The 13,791-nt window shown below is 46.8% G+C and overlaps 1 protein-coding gene and 1 long non-coding RNA gene across 3 annotated transcripts in view; one reads left to right on the top strand and one right to left on the bottom strand.

Annotated features, from left to right (window-relative positions):
- Nucleotides 1-13,791, bottom strand: part of LOC119441336 (proteasome adapter and scaffold protein ECM29-like) — a 345,050-nt gene that overhangs the window by 224,086 nt on the left and 107,173 nt on the right. For both annotated transcript variants that reach the window (XM_037705954.2, XM_049661154.1), the window contains exon 13: nucleotides 3,747-3,815. In XM_037705954.2, coding sequence (XP_037561882.1) covers nucleotides 3,747-3,815 — 69 coding nt within the window. The remainder of the gene's footprint in view (nucleotides 1-3,746; nucleotides 3,816-13,791) is intronic.
- The window catches only part of LOC125942915 (uncharacterized), a 176,086-nt gene that overhangs the window by 82,377 nt on the left and 79,918 nt on the right, over nucleotides 1-13,791 (top strand). The window lies entirely within an intron of this gene.

The raw sequence follows: 13,791 nt of genomic DNA, 5'->3' as shown, positions 1-13,791 counted from the left end.
CAGTCTGACTATAACAAAGGCAGTAAAATCGGCACTATACTCATTAATTTAATTGCTGACAAAGTTTTTCTTACAAGTAAGAGACTGTAAAATTTTCTGAGCTATCGGGCAACTGAGAAAAACAAATTTCAATTAGAAAAAAAGAACATTAAGTTATATGAGTCAGGAACCAAAGACACGAGTTTCATGTCATGTCGAGAATACTTTCACATCGGCAGTACGAAACAAAGCCTGTGAAGCTTTCGCGTCCATTTTACCACAACCGCTGATAGTGTCGCCCCGCAGTGGGACGACGCTTGCAGCGGACCAGTCAGTCAGTCAGCGTACCTCCCCAGTGCACCTTTGATCATATTACCAGGCGCTGCCCCCCTTCCCCTAGCTCTTTCGCACATTGGAAGACTGCACACATCAATCCACCATCCTTCTTGGCTAACTCTCGCACAAGCCCTTGCCTTTGCACCCACAGCAACAGGTGCCCGAGCCGCAATAGGGTCTTATCGCACTTCAACTTCATAGGCAGCGAAAGGATCTTGCGTTTAGTATTATACCGCCACTTATGTTTATCGCTGTTATTGCCACACAAGGCAGGGATAATCGGCCACAACAAAAACAGTAAATCAAGTGCTGATGCCACATATGATCATGTGCAGATCTGAAGAACATGCGGTGTAAAATGCATCAATACGAATGCGTAATACACTGCACCAGTTATGAGCTCAGAAATCAGACGACATGCGCCGCAAGACTTGGAAGGCCATGACCAGCTGAACGTGCGTCTACCAGCAAAGACGCTGTTTCACCTTCGGCGGATGCTCTCCGTCAGCCGGTGGGAAATTTGAGAGGTGCATTCGCAAACAACCGCATGTTATTTAACCATTTCACCATCTGCGTACACGGCAGTTTCCATTTATTGCCTAAGTATTCCTCCCCGGCAACAGCGAAATTTCGTTATATTGAAATTGCGTATCAATACACTTCACTATATTGAGGTTCATGTTGTTCTATGGACAAGCAGTTATAAAGAGTAAAATACAGTAGAGGACTGTTAATTCGACCTCAGTTCAGCGACCACCGAAATGCACATGCAAAAAAGTTGCAGTGGCTTAGCTCGGCTATGCCAGGATATACGTAGCGTTCGCAAAGGTTCAGCTGATTATTCTTAGCTTTCCTGGTTGTCTAGATTGTCAAGGATTAGCTTGATTGTCATGCTTACTGCTGCTCCAATGACACACACGCGGTATACGTATTATGTGGCACATGTATATAGCCTTCTTCTGTTCATTCCTCCTACGCTCAACCGCTAATTGCCAGGCAACTACTTCGGGATCCAATGAGTCAAGCTTCTCCGTTCTTCTGCGCTGTTGAGCAGCATTTGCGCTCTCCTTCTCCATGGCTATACCACACTGGCAAACGCCAGTCAGAAGCGCAGCGGCTCCAGCGCAGTGTCAGACGGCGACTGCACAGCGAGCGCGCCGGCGCCAGTGCGTCTACCACGGCTACGACGTCACTCCTCTGGAATGCGCAGACCGGCAGCGGTGAGTCGCGCGCGGCGGCGGCGGAGTGCGCGAGAGGTGCCGGCTCCGGTAGATCCGGTGCGCAAGCCGTGTGACATCACTGATCCTTGCGCATGCGCAGCACGGCTCTTGATGTGCCGCGCGAAACGGGCTTGGCTAGGCCAGTGTAGCTAACGCTACAAAACAAAATGGCAGATGGTCACCACGACATATTTGCGGCTCCTGCAACCATTTCCGGTGCATGCAGTATACAAATGCATGGCCTTTGAGATCAGCCTCCGTTACTCCAAGGGAACTGTTGCTGAGGGCGTGATTTTATTTCTTCACCAGTTAGTGTAGCCAGACTGCAGTTTCACCCGAAAGGCGAAGTGTCAAATGCGATAGCAAATTAGTGGACAGCTATACGAAGTAAGGATAATAGTTTCATCGGCCGTATAAACTTGTAAACATAGGCATACTCAACTAAATTAACAAGCATGGTGTCATGCACGCACAAACAAACATGAACGCATCTCACTCGATGACTGCGGAAACGTGCGCACTGTCAAAATGCTGTAGTGAGTCAGCACGGCAGCAGCAGCGAGCAAATTGACCGTCGTGCCGCCGCTCGCATCAACGCGAACTAAGCCGTGAAAACACAGCGCAGAGACGACTTTGCCTCCACTCCAGATGGCTTTTGAGATACAGCCGCCCAAGCAGACGTGCGCGGCATAAAACGCGCCCTCCCTCCTCCCTACCCTCCCTCCAGAACGTTGCACACGCAACTGGAAGACAGCACGCTTCCTTCCCGCTTCCCTCCCTTGTGTGCACAAGATTGAGCTGCCATCGCCGGCTCACCCTTGCATGCTTTCACTCGCACATACACCATACGGTGCACGGTGACAAATTTATCGCCCTTGGACTTTGTACAAAACCTCATCGCGACAACGGCAACGGCAGAAATGCGCCTGGAGATTCCATATAATTGCTATTGCAATAAAACTATAACACAAAAAAATTCAAATGCAAATTTTGTACCACAGCAAATGCACATAAATTTTGCAAGCTTGTGGAGGGATGCGTACAGTTTACTGTGCAATGCATGGTTAAAGCATGAAAATTTTGCGTCATGGCACCAATGAGTACACTGCACTGCCCTAGCTATGGCGTCAAGAGTACACATTTTTCAGTCAAGTGAGCTGTAGGGAATGCATTAAATAACAAACTACATGTAGGAGAACGACAGCTTGACCATAAGGAATCACTCGAATGGCACTAAAATTTAAGGCACTAGACATTTACTGTCATTTTCTGTGCCTGTGTGGCACGGCTATTAAGAAATGCTAGAGGCTCAAATTGATCAGCAGCATGCGGACAAGGGAAGCCTTGGTCGGTAGGCAACAGAGTGCTAACTTGGGCTGATTGGTACATAATGAAGTTAAACCAAATAACAGTGCAAAAGACAGGACAGACAGAAGGACACAGACGAAGCACTTTGTCCATTTTCTTTTGTCCGTCCTGTCTCTTGCACTCCTATTTGATTTAACCTCACCATGGGCAACATTTTGACATACGAGTCAAGGCAGTAATTCGGCAAGTTCATCTGTCATATTGGGCTCCTCAGTAGCGCTAAAAAGATAAGCACAGAATATAAGAATGACAACACATGGCGTCAGTTGTGTGTTGTCGCTCTTATGTCTGTCCTTGTCTTTTCAGTGCTACTCATGATCAACATAGAGACTTGACAGGAGAGCCCTTGTCGGCTTGCAACATCTTTCATTGTGGCTGCCTAACTATGGCACCAACTTCCATCATTGCATGAGTGTCATGGAAAGAAGCCGAATTGCAAAGAATGCAAAAGCATCAAGTGACAGAACATGAGCATCAGAAGACAAGCATCAAGTGATGTAAGCGAATTGAGCATCTCCACACAGTGGGTCTCAAATGTGGTTGGGAACAGAACCACTTGGCATTTCTGGGCTGTGCTTGAGGTGCATGGCACAGATACAGGCAGGCACAGTCATTCATGCTGGATGTGCATTTGGTGCACCACATCAACGAAAAAAGACTACTGCCCCTTGCACACTTTCCTCCGTGCACAGTTTTTGGGCAGCCAGCAACCAGCGTTTGGGAATTTTAAACCTCTAATTTTCACTTGACTTGCCACTTAAAGGAAACAGGCTACCTTCCCCTGTGGGCAAATATGGCCCACCACGCATGATCAAAATTAAACGCTAGTCCATGAAGGCTCACCTCTGAGTACTGCAGTCGACTCCAGGGAAGACTTGAAACATGAGGAAGGCCAGATGATGTCACACCCGCCTGCAGGAAAAGCAATACCTGAGGGTAAGTCCCGAATACAAGAGAAAGAGTAAGCCACAGTGTCCACTGACTTTATGTGACTCTCGTATGGATCCCATTCTCAGTACAACTGAACAAAGGTCCTGTCTACAGCAGCTCCTCAGTGTGGAAGACTCTGACCTGCCAAGATGGGGTAATCACAAATGAGGCAGCTATGGCGCACACTACATGCACTTTTCCTGTGTCACCACTGACCCATCCTGTGCAGACATTGTAAGGCAACCACGAAGTCGCACATATTAAACACTCCTTCCCTCCTTTATCAAAAAATGAAAGAAAAAGCACCACAAACGAAGAGCAGAAAACGAAAAACACACAGGATAGGCACTTTGCCTTCCCTTCTTCAGTAGGCCTCTTATTTTCGTCAAAGACCAATCCCAATAAGCTAGCATGCCTAGCACTTTTAGCGCCTTTCTTTTTACTATGACAGCAGTTAGTAGCTCAAAAGCTGGCTCGCCGTGCCTCTCCATTCGTCCACCCTTTTTGTTCTGTTGTCTTGCCATGCCACTGCTGCTGTTACTATCCTGCTGTCATTGTGTCAAAGCTGTCAGCCCACCTCCTCAGCTTGACCTCTACAGTGTGGCAAACAAAAATAAAACTGACCCTCACCACCACTAAGAATTAAACTGCCCTTGTGGCAACGTGTAAGTGGAAGTTGAATGTTTTAATCACTGAGCTATTATGCAACTTTTATGTCTGGCAGCTTCTGAGAGGTTCTTTGTACACTGCAGGTTTCTAGTGGTGCATGTATTTCAGAGGCAACAGCAGGCACAACATTCCTGCAGCTTAGAGATCACATGATCCAGCTGCTGATTGCAGTGAGGCTTTTGGAGCAGCAACCATTTTTTGCCCTTCATTTCGCGAAGGCATGGTGACAGATGTCAGTAAGCAAAGTGTCATTGTCATACTACCATGGCCACAATACAATTGTTACCATCATGTCACCATTCATTATCATTATGTTGCTGTCTTGGAATAGTTGGGAGACTTTGCATAGCATTTGATGAGTTTTGCACAAAGTTACGGGCACTGAGGGGAATAACGGCTGTTGCAATAAATAAGTTAAGAGCTTGATGAAATCGGTGTTTTGACAACATCTCATCTCGCTGGCCAGCAATTTCATGCCAAAAAAAAGATGCCAACCAAAAAGGTGCTCTGTTTTTTTCATCAGCTGTCACTACAGTATACAGTAGAACCCCGCTGTTACGTTCCAGGGTGCTGCGTTTTCCCGGCTGTTACGTTGTTTTCGCCCGGTCCCGGCACAGCTCCCATAGAACCCAATGCATTGGTAACCCCGCTGTTACATCGCAACTGTGGGACCGTTCCCGCATCATACGTTGCGAACTGCCACCCCGCGCCGGCCCAAGCGGCCATTTTGACTTTTCATTTCACTTGGCTTGGTGGCTTGCCGGTCGCATTGGCCGCCCAAAGTGCTGGGGGCGACAACTATGACGTATTTTCGGTTTCCACCAGCAAAAGTATGGACTTTGAGATCCGTATATGCTATGTAAAGATGGTGTTTATGACGCGTTGTGGCCTTAAAATTAGTTTTGGCGCATAGATGTTCCGTATGAAGTCCAAGGGCGATAACGCAGTCACCGCGCGCAGTATGCTGTATGTGTGAGTGAAAGCGTGTGAGGGGAGCTGACGACTGCGTCTACATCTCACGCACAAAAGAAAGAAAAGCAGGGAGGCACCGGCGAGGGAGCGAGAGGGGAGGGGGAGAGACGGATAGCGAGCGGCGTTGTACTCTAGCATCAACTGTGTACTGCGCAGCGGCGCGCGGGCCATATCTTGAAAGCGATCTGCGTTGGGGGCAGAGTCTAGGCAGTGTAGGTGCGTCAGTGGCTCATAGCTTTGTGCGTGCTGTGTGTTCTCGGCACTCAGTTTGCGTTGAAGCGATAGAACACAGCATGAAGGTCACTTTGCTCGCTGCTGTAGTGGCGCTTCCTCACGGCAGCATTTCACAGCTTGTGTCCTCGCTCACCGAGTGTGATGTGTTCATCTTTGCCTGTGGGCGCTGACACCATGCTAGTTAATACAGTTAATACGCGAATGTTTACAAGTTTATACGGACAATAAAACTACTATCCTTACATTTTATAGCTGTCTACTAATTTGCTATTGCAATGGATGCTTCGGCTTTCAGGTGAAACTACAAATCTTTTTCACATGTAAGAATTAAAATAATATTGTGTGCAGTTCAACACTACTCTCATTTCTCAATTTTTCCTATTTCTCAGCTCTTGCGTTACCTGGCTCTTACGTCTTTTTTTTTTCTTTTTTTTTTTTAAGGTCCCGTGAAAAACGTAGCAGCGGGGTTCTACTGTACCATGTTTACTCAATTGTAATGCAAGTTTTTTTCTACATTTTCGTTCCTCGCGTTACATTCAAATAATGGCAAAAGTGACCATTTTAAACGTTGGTGACCTGTAAGTTTATGTCTCAATCCAATCCCATAGAAGTCCCAACATGTTGTTTGTCGTCCCAATCGAATCTACACCATTTTTGTTGTACTTGTGAGTGCTGGTATGGTTAAAATGCGAAAGTACGCTGCAGTACTTCACGTTTCGACCCCGTTCATTATGTATGGTGCCCGCTTCAAGAGACGAGCAATTTTGATGGCTGAGGAACTAGGAAACTTCGCTGTAGCTCGACGTCGACGATTCACGGATGAGGGGGCATGTGGGAGGCCCTATTTAAGTACGAGGCCAATTGGAACAGCTTCTATGGACGTCATCGCAGCCTGGCATGGCCACCCGAAAGAAATGGTTCTGGCAGTATTGTAAAAAGTGTTCAATCTCAAACGAGCTCAATGGGACGGAAGATGACATGGTCTGAGACGTGGATAGCAACAAGGGGTGATATTCTCAGGCAAGCAGTTTTGGAAATTCAGCAAACCCTAGTTAAGTCAAACTCTGATATCTCGAAAAATTGGATAACTCAACATTTCTTTCCAGCCGTCAAATCAACCCATGTGTTTTTCACTGCTTATCTCGAAAAAAATCTTTTTGCCCGGACTCCCAATATCTCAAAATCTCGGCTTTGAAAATACTATAGCCAACGGGGCAGCATTGGCAGCATCGTTTAGATTCGCTTTTCACCCGATGGCCGCTCACTAGCAGAGTCAGACGCTGTGCCAGGCCACACCCCCCCACTCATCTCTCCCCCCTCTTTATATCACCGCGTGTGCGCACTTACTCAGCTGCTCGCTGTTACTTTGCTGTGACTTCACACAGCAGCAGTGAGCTGGTAATCGAAGTCTTTCATTTTTTTTTTCTCTCTCATTTAAGGCGCTGTCAGCAACACATCACTGTGTTCACAGCGTATTAATTGTGACCTTGAGCAAGATGATTGGCACTTTTGAGCAGGCACAATCAGCCCATGTGCTGCACCCAAACGAAAGTGCAAGCCCACAGTATTTCAGCAAGATCGCGGCTTGATAAGGACACTCGTTTCATTCTCGCGTAACGGTGCAGCGTAAATGCTGCATCGATCAAGAGCCTCTACTAAAGGCATGACAACTGCTGTCTTCCGCAGTTAAATTTCAGTTTTCGAAGCAAAATTGCCTAGAATTCATTACAATGCAGAAAATAGAAGTGCCAGGTTTTTGGATGTCTGGCTTCAAATATTGCATTAAGGTTATTTGTCTTGACTCTGTGCCAAGCACACTGTTTGGCACAGTGCCAATAATGCCGTTGCCCATAGACGCCGACTTGTCTGGTGCCGATGCACGCGAACATGACCGAGAGTATTACTGGTGAGATAGCAGAAAGGCTCTGTGTGGTAAATACACCGTCAACAGGCTTCTCTTTTCATGATTTTGTTTATCTCGAAACTTCGTTTGTATAGAATTTTTTTCCAGCTTATAAAGCTTCAACTTAAGGGGGGTTTATTGTAGCTTCACTTTCGTAAGACTTGCCTGTCTTGGAATCGAGCCCTTCAAAGCATATGGCCGCAGCACTTGTCACCGTGCGAACATAGTGAGCTTGGCACTGCGCCAGAAGCACTGTTGCGGATGCGTTAGGTGCCAAGTTTGGAAATTTTGTTAAAGTGAAACTATCTCCAAAAGTGATTGTCCGAAAATACCGCCCAACAAAAGCTCTGCCTCCTCCTCAGACGATGATAATGACTGAAGAGAACTCGTTTCAGACTGTAATTCCTTGAATAAAGGTACCATTTCTTTTTCGTTCATCTTGCATTACTTTCGTGTTTCTTTTTGTTTTCGTTTTTTTATTATTTTACTTGACTAGAAAGTCACCCCTCACATTGCAATCATGGTCGCATTATATTCGAGTAAATACGGTACATTTAGACCTCACATGTGGCTTCTAAAGTGTGATAGAGTGCTGGATTTCGCCATAATATGAAAAAAAAAAAAGGTGGAAGTTCAGTGTTTATAGCAGGAAGTGACGCACGTGACACCACCCAACAGCAGATTTAGGCACATTCGTTTTCTCCTGGCTGCATGTGATTGTGCATTACACCTGCAACAAACAGAATGATGGCCAGAGCACTTGATCACAAAATTACCATGTGAGGCTTGTAGCATCGGTTTCATTCACAAATGTTCTCCACCAATGCTTTAGTTGTTGCCTATGTTCCAGGAGGCTGCCGAAAGCTACCTGTGCAGCTGAAAACCAGAAACCTCGACCAGCTTAGAACCGCTGCCGCTGCATCGAAAGTGGTACAGCCACCCTCCGGGTATGATGGCATGTTTGGGCTTTACACACTCAATTTGAGCACAGCCGGGCTAAGTTTTTCAGAAACCATGCGGGTTTTTGCACAACTACAGTACTAAGGTGGCTCACTGTGAAACAAACCATATTGGCAATGTGAGATATCAGTGGGACACTTGAGCAGGTGGCTGTATGCATGATTTCGTGTTCACACCATTTGCACTCTCTCCACAAGTAGACACACTTCTTTCAGGCATTTGTGACAATGAAGAGGGTGCACTTAAAAGCTCTGTTATTAAGTAACGCAACGAGTAAAAAACATGCCTGCCAGCCTGGAAACCTTTACAAGTGAAAAGACAAAAAAAACGCGAAGATGACATACGGGGGAAAAAAAGATGGGGAGGGATCGTAATAGCAAAGATATTAACACTACAAGTGCATTTCCGCTGTTGGCGACGGCGCTTAATGGCACAGCCATGCGGGCCCTATCTTAAAAGCGATCTGCGATGGGGACAGAGTGTGCCCGAGTGCTGATAGCTTCGTGTGCGGTGTGTTCTTGCCGCTTAGTTTGCATTGAAGCGAGAGGCAGCATGAAGGTCAATTCGCTCGCTCCTGCTGCCACCACATGCTGTCTAAATATGCTTTTACATGGTTATTTTCGTTTTTGGTGTTTGGTTTTTTTGGTTGTTGTCTTTTCATGTCACATGGTTCGCTAAGTGTATAAGTAGCTTTGTGCATCACGAAATAAACCATCAGTTGGAAGTTAGCGCTCACCCCGTTCCCCTGTCCTTTTCGTTACCCCTTCTACCTTCCTTTTTGCTCGTTCTGAGTAGCGCAACAAGCTTAAAAGCCTATACGTGTGCGCTCGAGCCAAAGGATCTGCTTCAGTCGATGCAATAAATTAATCCCTTTATTTCATAGCACTTAAGTATATAAGTGGTGGCATGGAGCAGAGGTAGGACACCTGGCCTCTAATCTGAAAGTCGTCAGTTAAATCCTCCTCCACTCCACTACATTTTCAGGCATGGAGTGGCGCCTGACACCGACCAAAAAAAAACATTGCCGAGAGCTAGTAGGGCTATACTAGTCCAGGTGCAACCAAATTAGGAAGACCCACTAAGCTTCAATGAAAAAGAGTGGTGTGAGCACAAACTGGGATAGCCGATAGTCTAATGGACATTAAAAGAAGAAAAATGGAGCTGGGCAGGCCATGTAATGCAGAGGATGGATAAAGGTGGACCATTTGTGGGGATACGCGACTCTTGCACATCTGTAATCCGGCTTCTCCGCGTGGCTAAGCGCCGGCGGAAGTCGTAGTGGTTGCGGTGCATTGCGAGAGATGGCGCGAGTGTCGCAATGCTAACGCCACCGAACGGCGGGGCGACTTGGGAGAAAAAGGTCGAAGGCGCTTCCTCTTCGGGTTGGGGTCAGTGAGCGGTGCGGATGTCCTGCGCGTGCGCCGATCCACGCTTCGCGAAACCGTCTCGTGTGGCTCGGAGCAGGGCACCGGTATGGAAGAACACGGATTGTTCGAACGCACCACTGTTCGCGTGACCGTACATCTGAACAACTAGGCGATGGTGTCATAGCATGGAACGAACATATTCGCTCGCTATCTGGTCGCAGTGAGTCGGACTTCCCTGATTTGTCGCGCACCCATGTGAATGTTCTATGCGTAGTAATTCGGCTAGCGTGCATTAGTCTATGAAAGGTGCAATAAATGCCCTTTTGATTGTTTACACTACTGTGTTGTCGTTTCTTTGTCCCAAGAGCCCGAGTGAGACCCCACACATTAGAGTTACAGAATGGATACCAAGAGAAGGGAAGCACAGTCGAGGATGGCAGAAAACTAGGTGGGCTGATGAAGTTAGAAAATCTGCAGGCGCAAGTTGGAATCGGCTAGCGCAAGACGGGGGTAATTGGAGATCACAGGGAGAGGCGTTCATCTTGCAGTGGGGATAAATATAGGCTGATGATGATGATGGTGGTGATAAAAAGATACAAGCTTCATCCTAAAACAAGGAACTTCATGTATTATAACGCTTGCAATGCACTTAAGGCATCTTGCATGACTTCATTTTTACTGAGTGTTGCATGAACAGGAATGCCAATGGTGCACGAGTCTTTCAGCTAAAGCAGTGGCTGATTTTCACTCAAATTGTGCACTTCGCAGCGGGTTCAGTTTAATGGCACATTTGTCCGCATTGCCAGTCTGTTTTGTTCACATTAAAATGCAGTGGTAATGGTGAAACATTTTTTTAGTTTTTTTTTATTATTTTATTTATCCCCTTCAGGCACAGCATCCACATTTGTGGACGCACCATTCACAGCTAAATATCTCGAAATTAACTTTAAATCTCGCACGCAAACAGTTCTCCCTCCATATATACATGTTGCTGCAGCAACCCGTGGCACCATCTGCCGCACCTGACACAAAATAACTACAAAAACAAATCTCAAAGATGGACACCTCCATGTTTTACGGCGGCACACGTAAGTGGCTCTCACTTTTCAAGCTTTTGCGGTATTCTATTCAACGTGGCATGAAATTCTACATTTGGCAGTAATAGCAAAGACATACCGCATGCCAATAAACAAGACTTTCGCAACAGGAAACAATTTATAGCGTGGGAAGGGGTGCGAAAAATACCATGACCACGATCGTGGACATTGCGCCTTAGTGCCGCCTTTGAAGCAGCTATTTTGGCGGTGCATCATTTCTGCACCGTGCGTGGAGAAATGATGGTTATGTGTGAAATCATGCATCAAAATTTCAGAAAGTTGATGATGCAACAGCAGAAGAAATCCTGATGAAGATATCAAATGGAGATGTCTCAGATGGGGACGTTTCTGATGATGAAATGGTAGAAGAAAATGAAGAAAACATAGTAAGTTTGCTCTAGATTGTGAGACATTACTTTGTGTTCTCGGGAAAAAAATATGGCACCAAACTGTCTAAAGTTAGTTTGCCCTAATTTACGCTGTCTCAGCCTGCCAATGGTCAGGTGAACGCATCCATGGCCACAGCTGCACTGCCGGCACGACCAGATGCCACGGTCATTACCTCGAACGAGCCTGCGGCATCCAAGAAGGCTGAGATCAAATGGATGAAGAAAGATTTTGCTCCAAGTGATGTTGACTGCCACTACAATCCTGAGATAGCATCGCCATGTCAGCAGCCACTTGTGTATTTTAGCAAGTATTTCACCAAACAGATATTTGAGGACCTTGCTGAATTCACCAACAGGTATTAGCCACTGCGAAAGAAGAGATCAAAATATTTTTTTGGAATGCTCATGCTAATGGGTGTTCTGAAATACCCTTGCATCAGAATGTATTGGCAACCTGCAACGAGGATTCCCACATAGCCGATTCGATGGGCGTGAAGAGATTCTTCAAAATCAGAGGCGCTCTTTACATAAGCGGTGCTAATGAAGAACGGGACCCCAACAGCCAACGCACAACGCTGCCGGAGAGAGGAATGCACATCCAAAAGCAGTGTCCGCTGCAGGAAGTGCATTGTTTTTCTTTGACATCTCAGAACGACTATTTTTATTTCATAACAAATAGACTATTTCTGATAACTTTTGCAGAAAAGACTTCCTCAGCAGTGTTCCCACAATGATTATTTCCGAGCCTCCGAAATAAAAGAGTGTGTTTTCTTCTTCATCACCTTTCACTGATATTACTGCTTTGAGGCGCAACGTCCACATATGTGGACGCCACGGAACAACTTAACCAATGAATGTTTTTCTGAATTTCTTGTGGATTCCTTCTTTAACAGCGTTATCTATTCACAATCTGAACAAAAAAATTTTTGCTACACCAGATTTAATTCGCACCTGAAGGGGTTATTTACAGGTACAGTGGAATTTCGATGATACGAATCTCACGGGGTCACGAAAAATATTCGTATTAGCCGAAATTCGTATCATCGAAACACAATTAAACTACCTAAATTAAGGGGGGACACGGGGATCAGATCGCTAAAATCGCGAGAAAAATCTATTTTTGAAAACCACGCGTTTCGGTATCTTCAACGCCTAATCTACGCTATATCAAATTGGTTTCGCTGAAAACACACTAAAATGGCCGAAAAAGATTAATTCATCAGTGCGCAGGGCGAGAAAACAGCTTTACATCACGCAAAAACACCGCAGTTCACGGACACATATCTCGTATTTCCCGCCACGAGCACCGCCATCTTGGTATCGTTCGAAAGCTCAAAGTTTCGCAGTTCCGCTAGAGTGGTGCACTCTAGTTCCGCTTCTCAATTCGTCCGTCGTCACCATCTTGTAACAAATGCACAAACACAAAAGAAGGGCGGGTCTGAGATAGGTACACACGGGCCCTCCAATGAAAGCAAGCCTCCGATTGGCTGCCGTGCTGAAAGGCGTCTTTGCATTGGTTGCTGCTGTGGCAGGTTGCAAGATGGCAACCGCAGTTGTCTGCTTCGTAAACCACGCCAGCGTCTTCACTTGCCACGCAGAATTCAGATTACTGAGAGCTCGCAGGTTAATGATGGATCGTCGCTTGTTGGAGAAGAAATTTTGGACGAAGCACGCCTTCGGAATACGGAAGCGCAAGCCTCCCACGGCACAAAAAACACGGCGATTAGCGGGAGAAGCGGAGGAGCACCCGACTGAACGTGCCGCGCTACCTTGCACTGTGGATTACATGTCGCGCTATCTTGCACCACGCGATTCCAGCAGCGAAACCGACAATCGCCCTGTGCCATCGGCACCGATAACGCGGTCGACGGAAGACGCGCCAACGGAGGCTCCCGCGCCTCGGCGTACGGCCGCGCGAATCAGCCGAGATCGTATCTCGGTAGACAATGCTCACTGCGACTAGGCAAAATGGCGCAAAAACAAAAAACGCGGCCCGAAGCACAGCCACCACTCCGGCCGATGACATGCGGGAAAGGAGGAAAAGCACAAAAGCAACAAAAGCGCCACCGCTTCAAACTCTTCGCGCCCAGTCGTGGCCTCCGCGCTGTCCGGCGTAGTAAGTGGTTCGTATGGAAAGGTTGGCACTATCTTCTGCAGCCCTTGAGGGAGCACAGCTCAGCGCCAGCGTCCGCACCTCCGCACCAAAAGAGAAAGGGAGAAAGCACGTGACTGCGCACTGTTCTATTTCGCGGCCGTCGGTGGGGCGGCTTTTATTCGTATGAACCGAAGTGGGTCGAAAATCGATTCGTAACAACCGTTCTCTAGCATGTTGCAAAGTAATGGGACTCGGCCAGGACCACAGAAAAA

This window comes from Dermacentor silvarum, chromosome 2 (assembly GCF_013339745.2).
Source record: "Dermacentor silvarum isolate Dsil-2018 chromosome 2, BIME_Dsil_1.4, whole genome shotgun sequence".
Lineage (NCBI taxonomy): Eukaryota > Metazoa > Arthropoda > Arachnida > Ixodida > Ixodidae > Dermacentor > Dermacentor silvarum.
The sequence above is the reverse complement of the archived record's forward strand: the minus strand, read 5'-3'. Positions and strand labels throughout refer to the sequence as shown.